Source organism: Planococcus citri, chromosome 5 (assembly GCF_950023065.1).
Source record: "Planococcus citri chromosome 5, ihPlaCitr1.1, whole genome shotgun sequence".
NCBI classification, from domain to species: Eukaryota; Metazoa; Arthropoda; class Insecta; order Hemiptera; family Pseudococcidae; genus Planococcus; species Planococcus citri.
The window spans coordinates 19,085,020-19,105,346 of NC_088681.1; the positions used below are offsets into that span (position 1 = coordinate 19,085,020).

The 20,327-nt window shown below is 35.1% G+C and overlaps 2 protein-coding genes and 1 long non-coding RNA gene across 11 annotated transcripts; 2 read left to right on the forward strand and 1 right to left on the reverse strand.

Annotated features, from left to right (window-relative positions):
* Window positions 1–18: 18 nt before the first annotated feature.
* Window positions 19–19,143, forward strand: LOC135847956 (uncharacterized). Of its 2 annotated transcripts, none has more exons than XR_010559280.1 (7): window positions 19–204; window positions 399–497; window positions 654–878; window positions 1,040–1,194; window positions 1,299–1,430; window positions 1,506–1,633; window positions 16,024–19,143. It is a non-coding gene; the product is annotated as an uncharacterized LOC135847956 (long non-coding RNA). The 2 variants fall into 2 exon arrangements; XR_010559281.1 differs by having other exon boundaries at window positions 399–482.
* LOC135847954 (UDP-N-acetylenolpyruvoylglucosamine reductase-like) lies at window positions 1,665–3,642 on the reverse strand. 3 transcript variants are annotated; one of them, XM_065367702.1, is made up of 2 exons: window positions 3,356–3,642; window positions 1,665–3,136 (listed from the first exon to the last, which is right to left on the reverse strand). In XM_065367702.1, exon 2 carries the CDS (start codon window positions 3,007–3,009, stop codon window positions 1,930–1,932), a length of 1,080 nt encoding a protein of 359 aa, XP_065223774.1. In that variant the 5' UTR covers window positions 3,010–3,136; window positions 3,356–3,642; the 3' UTR covers window positions 1,665–1,929. The 3 variants fall into 3 exon arrangements, with proteins under 3 accessions (XP_065223774.1, XP_065223773.1, XP_065223772.1); XM_065367701.1 differs by having other exon boundaries at window positions 3,274–3,642; XM_065367700.1 differs by having other exon boundaries at window positions 1,665–3,196; window positions 3,274–3,642.
* On the forward strand, window positions 8,168–14,027 carry LOC135847054 (bromodomain-containing protein DDB_G0280777-like). Of its 6 annotated transcripts, XM_065366440.1 has the most exons (5): window positions 8,168–8,317; window positions 8,412–8,560; window positions 8,640–10,293; window positions 10,451–10,567; window positions 11,306–14,027. In XM_065366440.1, the coding sequence occupies exon 5, from the start codon at window positions 11,327–11,329 to the stop codon at window positions 12,224–12,226; it is 900 nt and encodes a 299-aa protein (XP_065222512.1). In that variant the 5' UTR covers window positions 8,168–8,317; window positions 8,412–8,560; window positions 8,640–10,293; window positions 10,451–10,567; window positions 11,306–11,326; the 3' UTR covers window positions 12,227–14,027. The 6 variants fall into 6 exon arrangements, with proteins under 6 accessions (XP_065222512.1, XP_065222515.1, XP_065222511.1 ...); XM_065366443.1 differs by lacking the exon at window positions 8,412–8,560 and having other exon boundaries at window positions 8,180–8,317; XM_065366439.1 differs by lacking the exon at window positions 8,168–8,317 and having other exon boundaries at window positions 8,324–8,560.
* Window positions 19,144–20,327: the final 1,184 nt, after the last annotated feature.

The window sequence follows — 20,327 nt, forward strand, 5'->3', positions numbered from 1 at the left end:
TTTGGATTACAGGGTAACGGTTTCGAACAGTATTTTTTTGCTCCGAGTTACGGTCGTTAGTTGCTCGTGGATGTTATTCGTCGTATTCTCGTTTCTGATTGGTTGTATCCAAATTTAGGTTTTGGTCGATGATTCACCGGAAAAAAAATGTGCAAGAAATTAAAACGAAGCTGTTTCTTTCTGAGTTTTGAATTATTGAATCAAGTGAGTGAATTTCATTCTTATTACGCTGGAAATGGTTGAAAATTTGTGATTTAATGCTGTGTCGTTCTAGTATTTTCAATTGGAAACGACCTTGTAGCTGTTCTTTCGTTTTTATTGAACTCTGACGTCTCTGACTCAGTCAGGGTTGCTTTGCAAGTTTGTTCTGTTCTGATCCTCGTAAATTTTCATTTCAGTAAAATTCAGTCCTGTCTGGTGGTTGAAAATGTTCGTCAGATGTTACGAAAGCTGCTGAGTATTCGATGATTGCTTGAGAAGTTGTACGTACCAAACACGTAATTTCTTTTATTAAATATAAGTTAACATTCGTCCATTTAATGTAGTTCAGTGTTGAAAGAAGTGAAAGAAGCTTGTGTTTTTCACTCGTGTTTCGTCTCCAGTTTGTTTTTAACCAATTCACTACCAATACCATGATCTTTCACCGATTTCAGATTTCGTCGAAGAAGTTCATCTCTCAACATATCCGTATATGATCCATCTTCCTGTGAAATCATCAGTTGCTGTAATCATAACATGATATCTGATATTGTCGACGACTGGATTCATCTCAAATACCCACCTACCTACTTTGAAATTGAAAATGGCATGACGATGAACTGCTGATCATTCTAAACCTGTACTACCGAACGATAACGATATCATGGAACTAAAACAAGGTAAGTTACGATGAAAAGTTTTTGAAATCGTCGTCTGAAATCCAGACTACGCTATTTTAGGTCTTGTAGACAAATATGATTGTTTTTATTCTACTGCTTTGATGACTAAGAAGAGATTTTTCAGTGAAATGATACACTAACTCTTTGTTGTTGATAATTAGGAGTAAAAAAAGCGGAAACGAAAGATGATGTTTGTCCTGAATCAATTTCAAGAGCTTTGCGTCCTTTTCTCGAACAGATTCGATTCAACGACGATGACGTGTTGGGAATATTTTCCTCTTGTATTTTCTCATACATCATTATTTTGTTGAAAAATGTACGTTGATTTGTTACCTACGATTTACGATTATTTTATAACACATGAAATACCTAGGTAGTTTGATTATTTTCAATCGTCTAATTTGATTTTTGTCCATGCAGATGATCGGTTTTGGTTTTCGGTTTTTCAAAGTCGGAGTGATTTTCTTGAAATTGAATGATGACTTTTTCGTTCTTTGATATACCTACCTATTTTCTTCGTTACTCGATAATGTATTACAACGAATCTACTCTGTAAGTTATCAGTGTTTGGCGTCTGATGTATCGCTTTTGATTGAGATTTTATTTAATTCATTGCGGATATTTCAGGTGAATTTGAAGCGAAACAATAGAAATTTTCGAAGATGTCATTACGTAGAGTACTTTTGCTCCTGTGTAACAATTTTTGAAACAATCGAAAATACTCATCATTGGGTTACGAAGCAAACAGCAATTGAGTGAGTACCTACCTACCTAGTGTTTAATTTTGGTGTATTTCTTAATTTAAGGAAGATGGATTTCGAGCCTACGCCATTTTAAATTGATTTCGATGGAATTCGCAATGTGTTTTGATATGCTTCGTGTTAATTTTGAGGAAACGTTTTGTTTTTATTTCACTTCGTGCAATTTTGTTTCATTTCCTGCGATTTAATCTTTGATGAAGTTAATTTGGATAGAGAGTATTTTCTTTTCAATGAGTAACAACGAAAGTCGTTGGTGAATTTCATATTTTTTTGTAAGTTTTTCACAAGTATTATTTAATTGCATCTCCTTCTCCTACTATGTTCACTTCTGGTATTAGGGTAATATTGAACTGTGTTTTTACTTTTTGTATAATTTCGGTAGCTAGATTTATAATATCTTTGCCACTAGCCCCTCCACAATTTACTAAAATAAGCGCGTGTAAAGTATAGACACCTGCATTACCTTTACGTAATCCTTTAAGACCTGCTGCTTCTATAAGCCAAGCTGCTGAAATTTTTACCTGTTCTGAATACTCGTCTGGTGTTCTGAAAGCAACGACTGAAGGATATTGCTGCTTAAGCCATCGGTAATGTCCTACAGATATGAAAGGATTCTGAAAAAAACTACCAGCATTGCCCAAAATATCAGGATCTGGCAGTTTTTGTTTTCGAATAGCGATAATCGCGTCACTTATCGCTTTAAATGACAACTGATTAATTTCCATTTTAGCTATCATGGTTTGGATGGCTTCGTATTCTATTGAAAATTTTTTTTCTTTATGTAACGCTAGCGTGATACTTGTAATTAAATACCGATGTCGCCATTTTGTCTTGAAAAAGCTCGTTCTGTAACCGAAGCCACATTCGGAAGATGTAAAGATCACCTTTTGCCCGGTTGATAATTCGATGGCCTCGATTGTATCCAGTACCTGATTAAGTTCTACACCATATGCGCCTATATTTTGTACAGGCGCTGCTCCTACTGTTCCTGGTATTAGTGATAGGTTTTCTATACCCCCATATCCCTTTTCTATGCAAAATAAGACCAAGTCATGCCAGAGGACACCTGCAGCTGCCTTGACTAGTACTTTATGGGAAGTTTCGCGTATTACCTCTATACCGAGTAGTTGAACATGAAGTAGGTAACCAGAGAAGTTGCTGACAAATAGTGTATTGCTACCGCCACCAAGGATATATAAATTTGTTTGGCTTACATTTACTGTTGTACAAAAATCTTCTATATCTTTTAGACTATTGAGTCGGATGTAATGGGCTGCAAATGCTGGAACATGGAAAGTATTGAGTGATTGTAAGGGATAGTGGTTTAGACATGTCGTTATTGCTTCAGAGTGAAATTGTATATCTTCCATCAGGTTTGTTTTGTCAACAAGTGCAGGCTGCCGGACTACTGTCTCCGTCGTTGTTGAATCAATAGTGGAATTTGTTTGTGAAGCAACACACCTTCTCCGTTCTTCTTTGCAATCAGTTTCAATCGAGCTAAACAAAAAAGGTGCCAGAATAAACACGTGAAGAATATTCTGATTCTTCATTTAAAATCTATTGAAAAATGAATAAATAAATGGTAATACATGCTATTTGATAAGAGGAAAGTTAACGGTTATCAGAATACCTACCTATTCAAAATTGTTATCTTAATCCAAGCGCAACAAATTGAACAAAACTTAAAAATACCAACAGTACATATGAAATTCTTACTCAACTCGGAAGTTTAGACACGCTCAATACGTTTGATAAAAAATTATGGCATCGAAAAAAATTGATAAGGTTCTATCGCAGGAGGCGGATTGTTTGCACGATAGGTCTTCGATTTAAAAAAAAAAATCAGATCATGTGTAGAAGTCAATAAACGATGACGAATGACGCAAACCGAATATTTTTTCGATTTTTTTTGGCAGAGCTGGGGGCTTCAAAGTTCTCCAAAATGGCCGAAAATGGAAAATTTCAATTGCAATGCAAATACGTAGCTCCGGTTGTAAGTGGTATAGAATTTTGAACTTTTTTTCAAATTGTAGTACTTTGAGAGAGTAATCGACGAATGATTTCAAAATCAGTGTTGCCACTTTCAAAAACCTGAAAAAGTCGATTTAAAAACTTATAATTTAAATATAGGTAACCACGATTTTTACGAGTAAAAATTCTGAAAAAATTCTCAGTTTTAGTCCTTTTCACGTAGAACATAATTATGTATTAATAAATTGGACTGACTTTTTTTTTTTTTTTTTTGAGAAAAAAAAATTACATGTTTGGCACTTATTGCTAGAATACTATCACAAACCTAAAAAAATGAAAAAATTTGGCATTTTTGAAATATTTTACCAATGTGTAGACAAACGTGTCCCCCCTCCTCCTCCTCCTCCAATTTGTCAACGAATTGATGAGAAATGCCATCTTTCGTGCTATAATTTTATGAGTGAAACATATTGAAAAAATTTCGCCTCTGTTTTAAACAAAAGCAGAAACCTAAAAAATGAATATTTCTACAGGGATTGTACTTTATTAACTTATGATGGTTACTTTCTAAAAATTTTCGTTGCTAAACGTTACTTTTTTCTGGTTTTTTCACAAATTTCCTTTTTTTTAAACTAAAATTCTTGAAGAAAAAAATGGTTTTTCCTGCTTTTTCAGCGTTTTGAATTTCATTTTTCCAAATTTGGTGGTTTTTCTTTTGAAATATTTCCAATTTTTTCTCAATTTTAACAAGTATTAGGTACTCATTCATAATTTTCGAATTTCTCGTTGTATTGGTTTTTAGTGGATTTTTTCTGTTTTGGTCAATTTTTACATCTTGAATTGTAGTGATTTTTTCTCCAAAATAATTTTTCCATAATTTTGTTTTGAATTCTGATGTTTTTTTTTTCGTCTAAATTTTTGCTGAATTTTATCACCTTCGAGCTCTTGTGATTTTTTCATAGTTTTTCCTTTAAGGTCACTTTTTTTTGCCTTACTTTTGACTGAATTTTTTAAAATTTCAACAGTTTTTTTTCGAGTCTTATGCTTTAAAAAAACTAGTAATTTTTTGGCTCAAGTTTTTGTAGAATTGTGATTTTTCTTCTTCCAAAAGTTACGGTTTCCTTTAAATTTTGATCATTTTTTTTAGGAAGGGGGGACTTCTTCTAGATTCGATGAGTTTGTTTTTTTCATTTTCACTTTTGTGAGGTGGATTTTTTTCAGAGTTTTGATATCTTTCATTCGTTGATCCCTCTCTCTTTGAACAATTTTTTTTTCAAGTTGAAATTATTTTTTTCTCTCGAATCGTCTCGAGTTTCAAAATTTTGTCGATTTTTTTCCGAAGTCGTACTTTTAATTCTCGCGAGTTCTTTGATTTTCCTGAATTTTTCAGTGATTTTTCCTGAACTGAATTTTCGAGAGTTTTCCATTTTCATCCCTTCCACAATTTTGTTTTGAATTTTATCGATTCGTTTTACTTATTAAATTTTTGTTTTTGATTTCGACGAAACCAATTTCTTGAATTTTTGCGCCAAATTTTAGTTATTTTTTCTGCCTAAATTTTTGCGGAGTTTTTTTTTTTCAGTATTTGAGAGGTTTTTTTTGGATTTTAAGACTCGATGTTTTATTTTGAAATTTTTTGGGCCTTCCTTGAATTTATTTCACGTTTCATTCTTTTTATGTTCTTGTAGATTCTATTTCCTAATTTTTCGACGATTTTCTCTCGAATTTTCGTGTTTTCTCTTGTGTCTAAATTTTTGTGAAGTTTCCGAAATGTTGTCTTGAGTTTTCACGAGTTTTTAAAAAAAAATTTAGTATGTTTTTTCTTAAAGTTTAGTGCTTTTATGTTGAATTTCGCTTTTGAGTTTTATTCTTAAATCTTAGGGACTTATGATTTTGATGTTTTTCCACATTATTCTTTGACTAATTTTTTTTCTCTCCAGATCCTGTTTTGGCCATTTTCGTTTTTCTCTCAAATTCAGTATTTTTGTTGCATTTTTTTACATTTTTTTTAAATAATTTTTTTTGAAATTTATTGTTTCACTTTTTGTCAAGTTTTGATGTCTTTTTCTCGCAAAGAGGATTCTTTTCATTTCTGAAACAAATTACTATTTGTTCCAAATTTGGATTACAAGCTCGTCTCCCCCGCCTCTTACTATTGATTTTAATGAGTTTTCTGTTCCAAAATGATTCTTCTTATTTATGGAATTTTTTCCTATTATTATTTATTCTTTCTCAACATTCAAATAATTTTTTTCTTCGATTGCTCGCTCGTGTCAAAATTTCTGAAATTTTATAATCGGTATTTTTGTGTTTAATTTTTCGAAATGATTTCGGATAAGATTAAAGATAGTTCCTCCCTATTTCGGTGGACCTCCCCCCCAATTGCCTTCAGTTTTGCAATTTTTTTCATTAGTTGGGATGTTTCCAGAATCCGATATTTTTTTCATGCCTCCTTTTTGAATTTTCACCTTTTATTTGAATTTTGATGATTTTTCTGGTTACTTATTCCAGCTGTTTTGGTTACTAAAGTTACTTTTTTTGAGAAAAACTCGAGTACAATCCGTGAGGTCATTAACCTTTGCCGATACAGGTTTTTCGGCTGTATCTCCGACATGAAGGGTCCGAGAGGAAAAATGTTCGAACAAAAATTGTTCTACGCAAAATTTCCTATCAGCATGACCAGTTCAGCTTTTCTCGAAATGGCGATTTCACCCTTACTAAGGAGGGGGTAAAGTTGTCAATTTTAGGGAATTGTTTTAAAAAATTAAAATCGACAATTTAATACGTGAATTCGATTTACAGTGAACTCGAAAATATTTTGACCAAAGTTGTACTCCGCAACTTGTCTGCAACCCCCTCAAGAGGTCATTAACCTTTGCCAATCTACGTTTTTCGGCTATATCGCCGAAATGAAGGGTCGGCCGGAAGAAAAAAAGTGATTGAACTAAAATTATTCTACGCCAAATTTCCTATAAGCATGACCAATTCAGTTAAAATATATTTGTAAATTTTTGAAAATCAAATTTAGGCTAAAAATGAGGGAAAAAATCAAAATTTTACCAAATTGAGCTATGAAACTGAAATTTGGTTATACTCTTATTTTCGACCTGCCAAATCGATTGAAAACTATTTCAACCCGTTTTGAGCAGTTCTGGAGCCTCCAGCACATTTTTGAAACTTGCAATTTCTACAAAATTTCATCAAATGAAGTTGAAAAGCCGAAAGTTGATTCGGATACATTTTGTGGAATTTTTTGAAAAACACGAGTTTCTAAAAATTTGCTGGAGGCTCCAAAACGGATTGAAACTGCCTGCGATCCACCTCAGAGTAATGTCAAAAATGAGGTGTCTCTGTTTGGCAAAATTTTATGGAAATTTTGAGCATTGAAAAATCTGCTGGAGGCTCCGGTAATTTCCAAAAACGTGACTGGAGGCTCCAAAACGACTTGAAATCTACGAATAGTCGACTTCATAGCATATTGAAATTAGATTACAGAGTAAATTTTAGCTTTACAACTGTTTTTTTTATGAAATTTTAATCTTCTAAAATCTGTTGGGAGGCTCTAGGAATTTTCAAAAAGTTGCTGGAGGCTCCAAAATGACTTTGAACCAACCTGCAGTCAACTTGATAGCGCATTGAAATTGAAGTACAGGGCGAATTTTGGATTTTCAACTCTGTTTGGTAAATTTTTATGGAAATTTCGAGTATTGAAATATCTGCTGGAGGCTCCAGTAATTTCCAAAAAGTCTCTGGAGGCTCCAAAACAACTTGAAATCTACTTGCAGTCGACTCCGTAGCGTATTGAAATTAGTTTACAGAATGAATTTTAGCTTTCCAACTGCTTTTGATGAAATTTTAAACTTCAAAAATCTGTTGGAGGCTCTAGTCAAAAAGTTGCTGGAGGCTCCAAAATGACTTTGAACCAACCTTGCGGGGGTAGTGGTCAGGTTGTGGGGTGCAACTTTTGATGGGTTGTTTTAGAGACCAATCTGAACAAATAATATGAAATCCAGCTTTCCCCCAATTTTTCCAAGGTTCGACTGAAAATTTTGCTAAAATTACTGTAGGTACTACGTTACTTATGCTACACAACTCGTTCTGTCGTCAAAATTTGGAGAAAAGATGGGCTTTTCGAGTAGAAATTATTTTAAAAATCCATCTCTAATTTTTGGATTTGAAAACACTGCGAAAAATCAACCAAAAAAAACTCTATTTTTCTATCAGAGTTACCCCAATTTATTGGCAGCGTCTCGTCTCTACTTTCAAATCAATTTTCAGTTGAAAATATTAGCTCGAGGCAGCATGAAACTCTTGAAAAATACATTTTAGGAGATTCCACCTCCTCTCTTTTGAAGTGCAGATGGAAAACGCTTTATGGGCTCGGGCTCTGGGCTCAAGAATTTTTATTCAATAATAGGTATTTTGAATGAGAAATAGCTTCCAAACCGAAATCCAAGTCATAGGTCAAATCATCTTATCTCCCGAAATACAGCCTTATCAATTTTTTCGATGCTATCATTTTTCAAACATATCTACATTGAGCGTGACTAAACTTTCGAGTTGAGTATAGGAAGTTTTAAATAATTACTTAGTCTTGGGATTTTCAATTTGTTGCGCTTGGATTAAGATTACATATTTTTTAATTCTTAAAAATTTTAGTTAGTCTTTTACTTTCAAATCAAGTCGTGTCGGGAAACCACCTAACTCGTAAGTAAATCAGAAAATCCTATTTACCCAAAAAAATTGATTTCTGGATCAGAATTAAGTATGAATATTGAATAATGTAATTCACTTCTTAAAGAATATCACCCCCTACCCCGCTAATTATATACGTACGTGAGTTTCGTCAAAGTGTGGATTTCACCATCTTACCTTTTTGAAGGTCCTGCACAATTTGTTTTGGAGTTGACAAAATTGCAGAGAAACTTTTTTATGTAAATGCTGTGTAACGTAAGCTACCGTTAAGTTGCTGTTTTCAGTTCGAATACATACCTATATATATACGGTTTATTTATTTATTTTTCAATAGATTTGAAAGTGATGAATCAGAATATTATTCTTCAGGTGTTTATTCTGGCACCTTTTTTGCTTGGCTCGATTAAAACTGATGGCAATGAAGAGCAAAGAACGTGTATTGAACAAATGTCAACCAACACCAACAATGCTACGACCCAAACCTCCGCCAGCTCCTCGAGTATTTTATCGACCACGAGCTCATCATCCACGAACGGCAAACCAATTATTCTCGGAAAATATTTGAACCCAATTTTAATTGATAATTGGAATTGATGCTATATAGCTTCAAATAATGTAATATTAATTGTACAGGTAGAAATATTCTTCAGAAATGTTTCAAAAACCATCAATACACCGCAAAATTATGTACCTACATTTTTAATCCTTTCGACATCGAGACAAACTGGGCGAATAAAATTTGAAGTGCTTTTAACTGAATAAGGTCGGTTGCTGTTTAGAACTCTAAATTTACTGGGAATCGCAAATTTTGAGTTCTAAACAACAACCTACTTTATTCAGTTTAAAGCACTTCAAATTTTATTCGTTAGTTTGTCTCGTTGTCGAAAGGGTTAAACTGAATTTTTTGTTGATTATGGTTAAGGTAGAATTGGAAATGAGTGCAAGGAATCGTTATTGATTTGTTAGGTTTTCAAGAGTAAAGTACTGAGTTCAGAAATATTCACTCTCTTACCTTACCTATTGGATTTCAACCCTTAGTATCCTTTCTAAACTTCGAAAAATTATGAAAATTGAAGTGACGTGCCAATTCCTAAGCTGATCCCATAATTTGTGATCGCTAAGTTGAAATTTGTTTTCTAGATTAGACGAACCTCTCAAGTCTCAGTGCCATTCTAATGACTCACTTTTTTCAAAATTATGGAGCTTAAGAAACCCATGTGCCATCGAATCCAAAAAATGAATAGATTGTACACCTTTACTTACCTACCTACCTACCTTTGCATTTTGTATTCAGTGCTTTCGAAAACTTTGATGACGCAATTCGAATTCATTTAATGGTGAATTGTTTTTGGAACATTTCAGATGTTATCAAATCAACGTCATCAACGCGATGTACGTAGAAATGAGAGAATATTATAATTAAACGAATTTCCCCACAAGTTTTATTAGTCAAGCAATAGATTCACATCCACATAGGTACAACATAATTATACACAACACACTTCTCTCCATTTCGCTCTTCTTTGAAGCGGAAATGAAAATTTTGATAACGTGAATGAGAATTTTAAAATGATGAATTTTGATAAACAAAACGTGTAGTACCTTGTGTAAAACCGCTAGTTTTCAATTTCATTTTTTTTTTTTTTTTTTGTGAAAAAAGGGGAGAAATTATGATACCAGGTTTTTTTTCATAGTTTATGAAATAATTCGTCGAAATAAACATACCTATTGCATTGAATATGACTCGCTTCTTCTGCGTATGATCGAATTGATACAATTTTCATCGACTGATTATGAATTATGATTCAACTTGATCAATTGAACTAATTGAAGTGTAGACGCGTGTTTAACTGTAAAGTGTAAATTTTCGTTATAATTTTTGCGGTGTGCAATAATTGTAGACGTGTGTTTTTTTTTACTTTTTCGGGAGACTTGGATTTTTTTTTTTTGATTCGGTTCATCATAATTCATATCATCCATCTTCGTAAGTAAGTAAATGCATTGTACCTACTTATTCAGTAATGTTGTCTTGGGACCTACACCTTCACAGTTTGCTTTTCGAATTTCATTTTTTCCTAGTCGTTTTTCAATCAATTTTAGGTATGTGATTGTTCTCACCTGACTAATAATTCACTAATGCTCTAGGTATTTTTTGTTGGGTACCTAGCTACGAAATTTCCAGGGAACAAAATTCTTTGAAATGACCACGACGTCGTTTGCTTTGCTGGTGTGATTGTTCGTAACAGAAATCAGTCTTTCCAAGTACGTATTTTTGATTTTTTGCCACTGTTTTTACAACAGCTAGACCTCAATGACCGCATTCAACATATCATGAGACGTCAAACGTCTGAGCAGGCCGACACCCGACACTGTAAAATAAATATAAATTAACCCGCGACTAGCGGTATGGTGTATGGTGTGATCAACTGAAAATATGAGCTAACAGATTTGAATGGTCTACATTGGTCTACATTTTCAGTTTCTTAACAGCTTGCATGGTCGTTCATTTTCCTGATTTCACAAATCAATCATTCTTGGTATCTTGGAGCATATTGTTACCTTATTGCAGAAAAGTACGATTTTATGCATCACTGATAAAGTTCGGATATGCTCGGAAGGTTTCGTTGAGTTCCGATTGAACATCGAGCTTTGTGCATCTTTCATGGTGCACTTTTACTGCACTCAGATGTAAATTTTTCAATTCAGGGCATCCCAGAGTCTTATCAGTGTGACAAAAAGACATTTTTTTTTTTTGATGGACATAAGTACATGGATTCGGTATTAAGGTAACAAAATACCTAGGTAAGATGAATCGAAACTTTTCTGACTTTATTCTACGTGTCCAAATTTAAATCAAGTGAATGATAGTCAAATTGTAACCAATAACATTCAACAACGAATAATTATCACAATTTACCTGCATTTACTTGCCTATGCTTGCTTTTAAAACAAAAAATACAACAGAGAGTTCGTCATTTTAATGTAATTTCCTCCTTGCAGGTAGGACATCTGCATACCAGAATGAAGAATCAACTTGAGGATAGTTCTCAACCGGCATTCAACCAGTCAGCATATGATGCCAATACTCTGCCACCTTATTCGGATTTGAATCAGCAGATGCCTCCACCACTTCAGCAGATGCCTCAATCACCTCAGCAGATGCCTCAACAACTTCAGCAGATGCCTCAACCACCTCAGCTTCAGCAGGTGCCTCAATCACCTCAGCAGATGCCTCAACAGCTTCAGCAGATGCCTCAATCACCTCAGCAGATGCCTCAACAGCTTCAGCAGGTGCCTCAACCACCTCAGCTTCAGCAGATGCCTCAACAGCTTCAGCAGGTGCCTCAACAGCTTCAGCAGATGCATCAACAACCTCAGCTTCAGCAGGTGCCTCAACAGCTTCAGCAGATGCCTCAACAGCTTCAGCAGATGCCTCAACAGCTTCAGCAGATGCCTCAACAGCTTCAGCAGATGCCTCAACAGCTTCAGCAGATGCCTCAACAACTTCAGCAGATGCCCCAACCAATTCAGCAGATGCCCCAACCAATTCAGCAGATGCCTCAACCAATTCAACAGATAACTCAAGTAGTTCAGCAGATGCCTCAACCAGTTCAGCAGATGCCTCAACCTAGCTTCAATATCACAATGAATAATCAATCCCAGCAAGTTCAGAATGTTTTATCTTTAGCTCCGTCTTACTTTGGTAAAAGGTCAGCTCGTATGGCGTGTCCAAATTGCCATGCTGAAATAATGACAAAAGTGTCGGCTCCATGCGGATTTTTCACATGTGGCTTATGTATGGTTTACTCGTGTCTGTTGTGCTGCTTTGGTGATTGTGCCTGTGGTCCGTGCAGACATTCGTGTCCGTACAAACATTCGTGTCCGAGATGTCGCATGCATATTGGATCATACTACCCGTGAATTCCTATATTACTTACACAAATTTAGTGGCATTCATGTATGAATTTGATGATGTTTTTTAAAATGAGCGTTTGAATTTAATTCTTATTTGTGTATACATCAGGGTTGTAAGGTAATTTATGTCGGTAAATTACAGCGGTATTTTACCGTATTTTACGGTATTTTACCAAAAGTTTATTACCGTATTTTACCGTAAATTACCAAAAAGCATTTTTTTGCCACATTATTTGAAAGTTGAACGGATGAATCAACAGCTGAAGATGATTGGCATCAAAATTCACAGTTAATTTGCATCAATGCTAATGATAATTGATACATGCTACATATAAACAGGAAAATATCTTGAAAATTACCAAACAATTGCCAGAAAATTATTCACAATTGGTCAAAAATTAGAAAAAATTGCATCAAATTGTGAAAACATGTTGAAATGTCATTAAAATGTACTTCAAAATCATTAAATTTTGGTTATTTCAATCATTTTATTTAAAATAACCAAATTGGTCAATTTTTTATTTTTTGACAATGTTGAATGATTTTAAATTGAGGAGGTTGGTTACAAAGTTAGACAAACGCCACTTCTACAAAAATCGAGTTAGATATTGATTCTTATAGGATTTTCAACGCTCTTTTCATTGCCGAGGTCTGTTATTTTCAATATAGTACGTAAAAGGGTGAAAAACGTGCTCAAAGTTTTGCCTTAGTTTCAAACACAGACATGTGCAAATTGTCTTAGTTTCAAAAACAGACATATCCAGGATATGTCTGTTTTTGAAACTAAGATGATAGGATATGTCTCATTTTGAAACTAAGATAATGTTCACATGTCCGTGTTTGAAATTAAGGCCCAACTTTGATCACGTTTTTTGACCTTTTATGTACTATTTTGAAACTAAGGGACCTCAGAAATGGAAAGAGGGTTAAAAATCCTATACGTATCAAAACCTAACTGATCTAGAAAGCTTCAATTTCAAATTATCTTTGTCTTGTTTTCAAAATCAGACAAGTGCATTTTCAGGTTCTTTTTATTAGTGGTGGGGGGCAATGGTGGAAGGATATTTTTTGTATTTTTGTTACTCAGTATCATCACTACAATTTGTCAAATATCCCCCGCCTTTACAATGCTGTATATTTTTGTAACAAAAAACATAGTTTTTCTCAAAATCAACCCTGTGGCGTTTGTCTAACTTTGTAACCAAGCTCCTCAATTTTAATTTTAATCCTTGCATGGTTATTGGTTATACAATTCAAGCAGAAAATTATTGAAATTTCCATCCATTACATAATATACAATAATTTTATATGTTTGAACTTTTGAAGGTTTGAAGTTTGAACACTATATGTTCATTATATTCAAGTTGGTAAAATACGGTAAAATACCGTATTTTACCGTATTTTACTGCCGTATTTTACCAGCGAATAAATTACGGTAATTTAACAACCCTGGTATACATACTTTCTAAGAATTTGTAGTTTTTTTGATTTTGATTTCAGTTTAACGTTTTATATTTTTTTACTTGGAGGTCTTTATTATAATCAATGGTTGAAATTTAAATAATATTTTTTCATTGAGCATTTTGAGTTTAATTTTTATTCGTAGATTTACTTATTGTCTTGCAATAACGATACCTTTTTTATTTGGTGGTCTTTACCGCAGGCTGAATTAAAACAATAATATTTTCACGCCATTATTTTGTTTTTAATTGACAGTAACTTTTGTAGATCGATATTCTTCTTACATTGGTAGGAACCTAAACCTATCTACTATTATGGAATACAGAATACAGAATATTTACCTATATTAAGCTTTTGTCTTTTACAAACAATATGAATTGACAGTTCGGATGTCGCGTTACTAGTGCTAAAAAGACAGTTCGGATGTCGCGTTACTAGTGCTACATGCACCGCAACTGAAAGGCGAAAAGCACGTTTGTGTTTTTATTTCAGCTACCAGCTATGTACAACCTACAACCGATGTATGTAATTCAAAAATGCTTCAATAGTACTACAGCTGAAAATGGTTACACTACCCACTTATCAGTATCTGGTTAAAATACTGGTCTGACCCGCTAGTAGCTGATGGTATTCAGTTGATTCGGGTACAGATAGTGCGTATAGCGAGCACAACCCAATCGTTTTGCACTTAGTCTGCACACGCATCCCAAAACTTGATAATGAGTAAGTGGGAGGAGTTACACTTTGATACCTGTCATTTGTATATGTGATTGACGATTGACAGTGATTGATGACAATGATGATGTCATGCCAGTACACCCGCTACGCATACAACATGCTACCAGCTACAATGTGAAGTAGTGTGAAATTTTTTCAACTCTCTACCAGCTAATTGCGAGCAGTGGGAATTTATAGTATGGGTACAGTAGTTACCGGCTGTTAGCGAGTACCGTTTGTTTTCAGCTCTAGTACTTATAATATAATACTCCAGCATGTTTTTGATTCCATCTTCAGCACTAACACCGAAGTTGAGCAGCGTTGGGCCTGGTCAAAGGTTGAATGGATGACCATTCAGAAATTATTCTGTAGGAGTACTGAAGTTTAGTAGTACTGTAGTAATATGTACTTGCATGGTACTATTTTAAAAAAATGGAATCAAGAGTTACAGTACTAACTGAAAAGTTCAAATTGTTACTACTGAAAGTAGTACTGCATTTATATTATAATTTAGTAGTACTATTTTTTTTTTGGCATGGAATCCTGTGCTGGTGACAAAGCGAAAAAATTTTTGACCCCACTCCTTCCTGCCTACACCATTTCCATTTTGAAAAATAATTGTGAAATTTTTTTATCAAAATGCCCGGTGTTTCTATTTCTGAAATTGTGTCAGGCATCTTGACATTTGAAGAAGAAAAATTGATTTGAAAAAAATGTTTTGGGAGTGGCTGATTTTTCATTAAAGAATAATTTATTTATCATGTGAGAAAATTTTTTCAAACTGGCTCGGCCATGGTAGAGAATGAGCCCCTTTCACCAGTAATACATATATGCAACCCATCGTGTGCGCAAGTATGCATGTTTGCCTTCCCTGAGATTTGAAGGGGCTCAGTTTCACTCTTATAAAAAAATTTGTTTTCGATTTTTTGCGTGAGCAATTTGGACGTTGCATCATGCGAGACCAAGATGGATGGAATGTTGCGCTTTGCAGGGTTGAAACTTGAATGGCTCATTTTGTCTAGAATTTTTCCATGTGGTCGATCTTAATGCTTGTTGATCAGGAAGGGCTGTCCAACTTCTTGAGGTCATTGATCTGTCTGTCTGTCTGACTGATTTGTCAAGGTCGTCTTTAATTTTATGTAAATTTTTGGGGTCATTGACCTGTCTGTCCAGCTTCTCAAAGTCGTCTGTTTGCCGCAGCCTCGCTAGGTTTTTTAAGTGTCTGTTTGGCCTCTGTGGTCGTTGACCCGTGTGTCTACACTCTCAAGGTCACTACCTTACCTGCTCAGCTTTCCTAAATCATTTGTTCGCCTGTCTGGCCTCTTGAGGTCATTTACCTGTCTGTCTCCCATTGGATAGAAATTCGCCCAACGCTGCAAAAATTGCGCTTAATCAGCGTAAGTATATAATGTAATTTTATTGGGCAGAAGTTCGTTCAGCGAGCTGGTTTTTGAAAATTCGCTTATAAATGAGCCGACGCTCATTGAATTAAAGTAGAGTATTTTAGTCGTTTAATTAGATAATGAAATATTGATTAATTTACGTAACTTTATTTTTCGAAAGTATTGCGTTCAATTCTCGATGTACGTTACTAATTTGTTTCGTTTTTTTCACGAATGTTTCAGGTTTTGTTCGTAATTCACTTCCTCACGATACAAGCACTCATCCTACTAGTATAATGATGCTGAAAACGTATTTGCGGATACGGACCTCCGAGTCGACAGAGCTCGGACTGCCCTTGTAGCCATCCCAGGCGAGGTTAGGGTAGAAATCCGTGCGCCGTCTACTTGCTTACTGCTTCCCGGCGGTACACGTGCCGACCGGGGTTTTTACAGGATCGGGCTTATCAAATGGGATGTAGGCTGGCGCTTTTCAGGCGGTCTGTTATCACTTCGTACAAGTGTAACTTTTATTCCTACGCTGACGTCGGCGTGTTGTAAATTTTACTCTTGTACGAAGTTATAACTGACCTGTCTGCGGGGTTAGCTATATACCTTGCCTTGAGGATCAAGTTCAGCCTATCCCGCAGTGTTGGCGCTTTGGTGGGATGTCATGATGACTCATGAACATTCAACTGCACTGCTTGTGGTGAGTGTAGGGAATTGAGCTTCTGTTCCGGAGAGTTGGGCCCGACAAAGGGTTCGATTCGCTGGACAGTTGAGAGTGCGCGAAGAGCGGGTGTCGATCTGGATTTTTATGCTTTGTTAGAATGTAGTCGAAGGTGTAAGGTTATTCCGTCATCGTAAAATGTCGAAGTCTCATTAAAAAGATGGGTTCGTTTTTTTTCCTGAAATTTTAGTATGGGGAAGTAACGGAAGATGATCAATTTTTGACTGCGAGTTTGACTGGTGGACTTTGAGGAATTCTGAATCGAACTACGTGCGTTTTGACCTCTGTGATAATAGGCATGGAATCGGATAAAAAAACGTTTTGGAGTTTTGTATCGATCGCGTGATCGAGGTGTTTAGATTAGGGTACGTTTAGCATATCGAAATCGTTAATCTGTAGTGTTGTTCAAACACCCGGTTTCTCGGACACCCGGTTGTTTTGATAACATGATCCGGGTACCCGGGTGGCAACCGGTTCCGACCTCAAAAATTGATGAAAAATGAAAAAATCAAGAAAAATTGCGATTTTTAAGCTAAATTTAGCGAAATGTCGATGTTTTAATTCAAAGACGACGCGAATCTACAATTATTACTGCCGAAAATCCGAAATGTCAAATAAATAATTTTCTAAAGCGAATATTGAATTTTGATAAAAAATCGCGGACATTCCTATTTTCACAACATTCATTTACTTTTTCAATGAAATTTCCACCCGGTTGCGAATCCGGGTACCCGGTTGCTCCCCAACCGGGTGCAAATTGTATGGTGCAACCGGTTGACCCGGTTGTTTGAGCAACACTATTAATCTGTAGATTCGTACATATTTTTTTCATCGATTTGTTTGTCCCTAACCCCCTCCCCCTTCTGTTTTAATTCTAGCAGTGGATTCGGTTATTCACCAAAAATGAGGAGGGTTTTATTTTGGGATGGAAATTTTGTCCCAATTGGTTAATATCAATTTTTTCTGCCTGTTGTGCTTAATTTTTCTGTACAAATTGTTGACATTTTTGCCCTGTTTTATCATTTTTAAAAGTTGATTTTGCGATTTCTGTTTTATCTCTGTTATATTGTTTTATGACTTGACTATTTGTTGTTTCTTTTTTCTGTGTACATTATTTTTAGTACTTACAATGATTAATCCCATTATTGTAATGACCAATCACGGTTTTTCACTGTTGCCCGGCCAGCAGTGTTTTTTAACCCAGATGGTCAAGTTTTTAGGCATTTTTTTGTTCAATGTCGCTGATTCTTGGTACCTATATGATTTTTGGCCGTGTGGAGTCTTTTTATTACTTTTTGAAAGTTGAGTTTGAAATGACCGAAAAAAGTCAATAATGAGAGAATATGGCGAGTAAGAGCCTTTGAATACCGATTTCACGATACTTAAGTGAATATACGTACCTCTAATTGCTTTGATTAAATTGATTCGTATATCTTGAGACGATTCAAATCTTGATTTCTTTTATCTAAGTTGTTGAAAGCTGCTGCGATGGATTTGCACTGCAAAAGTAGGTTCTAAATCAGTGCATGAAAGGCAGGTCAGTGTTTATTTATATACCTATTGAGCAGAAGCGAGCTCTTGATATGCCTGTGGTGTGGTAAAAAAAAATAACACAAGGAATCGAAAATGACAATTATGGCTCATTTTAAATTTAGCCCCTTTCCGAACCCTCCTTTGGATTTTATCGATGAACTAATATCAAATTCGCATTTAGCAGGTTTGAAAACCTGTATTTTGATACCCCACTTGGCAATTGAGCTCATTTTCAAAATTTTGACCCCCTCCTCTGAAAGCCCTTTTTTGGTTTTATCGCTGAAACATCGTCATATGTATAGTTCTGGGTAGGTTCAAACCACGGAAATATGGCTCATTTTTCATAATTTGGACCCTTTCGCACTGGGCAAGCGCAAACGCCTGTTTTGATACCTCACATGGCATTAATTAGGTCAGTTTTCAAAATTGGACCCTCCTTCTCAGAAGCATCTTTCCTCACAAAACAATATTTGGCCTCGTTATCGAATTTGGACCTTTTCTCGCCATTAAATATCCATGGATCAATTAAATTTAGCCCCTCACAATAGAGATCCTATCGCCGAAATGATATTATCAAAATCGTGCTTGGGGAGGCTCAAAACATACATTTCGACCCCTCACATGGCATGGAGGTCAATTTTTTGAATTTTTCAGCTCATTGAAATAAGTCTATGGCCTCAAATTAGCTCAAATTCTCTTTGAAACAAAATATAAATGTCAGAATCGCGATCAGTGACCTCGAATTAATATAAATATACGAACGAAAAAATCCAATCCTCGGATAATCGATCAATTCCAGCCAAAAAATCAAATTACTCCTGCGAAAATCAACGTAGGCAACTTCATTGACAGGTTTACCAACAACACGCAGTGCTCTCTATGCCATTGAACTCGAAATAGTCGTCAAATTGGTAAATTAAGGTGAAAGTCCTGCGATTTTAATACTACTAGCGCCATCTATTGAGCAAAAATGAAACTTTTGTTCTGTTTTTAAAAGACGAGGTGATGAAATGGCGAAATGAGAGCTAGATATGCGCGTGGCGCTATCTCTCGGAATATTCGGGAACTATTACGAAAAAGAGCGATAGAAACGGTTTTTCGATGATCTCTCTCTAAGTAGTTCCTTATTATTGCGATAGATAGCGCCACGCGCATATCTAGCTTTCATTTCGTCCATTACCCACTACAGATACAGCCTGGAAGTGCAGAGCGGCAACGTCTCAAAAATCATACGATGTAGTCCTATACGGCTGCATTGTCTTATGGGATATTGCTCAAATTTCTTAGTTTTTCTTGAATAACTTTTGAATGGTTAATGCTACAGATTTGAATTAAAAACCAGTTTGTAGAGGAAAGAAAGTAGATCATTTTTCATTCTTCAAACACCTATGTGCTCGATCAAAATTTTGATTTATTTTAATTTAAATGTAAAAAATTTCAACCTTGAAACTTTGAACTTTAATAAATCGAAAATTTGATCGAGCACATAGGTGTTTGAAACATGAAAAATGATCTACTCTTTCTCCTCTACAACCTCGTTTTTTCACCAGAGCTCTAGCGCTTTTTGATCAAAAGTTGTGAAAGTTCAAAGCTTTGAGCTTTAGAAACTTTTGAACGGTAAATGCTAGCGCTTTCGGTAAAAAACCATTTGAAAGAGGATGAAATTCTGAACGTTTTGGTATATTAAAGTACCTATGTGTCCACTGAAAATTTTGCGTAATTTCAATTTAAAGTTGGCATTTTGAAAAATTTGTCCATAAAAATGTTTAAAAAATCGCCATTTCTGTACGAAACTCGAAGAAAAATATACCAATCGATAGGAAATTTCATCCTCTTCAATTTATGTTCTGACAAAAATTTTCCTAAACCCCTTCAGTTCCGAGAAAAATCCGAATTTCAACGTTACGCATCGAACTGCATAAGAACAATTGATAAAGCCGGACTAGATGCGCAACGTTGCCAGATTGTACTTCCAGGCTGTATCTGTAGTGGGTAATGTTTCGTCATTTTTCAACCTAGTTTTTTTGAAAACAGATTCCGATAGATGGCGCTATACATCCGCGGATTTTTTCGAGTTTGAAAATACGCCATTTTCGTACGGTTGCCATTTGAGTTGCATATCTTACCCGTCTTTAGGGGCAAATCTCATAATTGAAAAAATTAGTATTTTTATCTTAATAAAGGGGCTATTATCGCGTACGAGGGGTCGATTATTATTAATTAAGCATCGCTGATTACGAATATGGCATCCATTTTACTCCATATCGCGTTTATAAATTTTCGATGT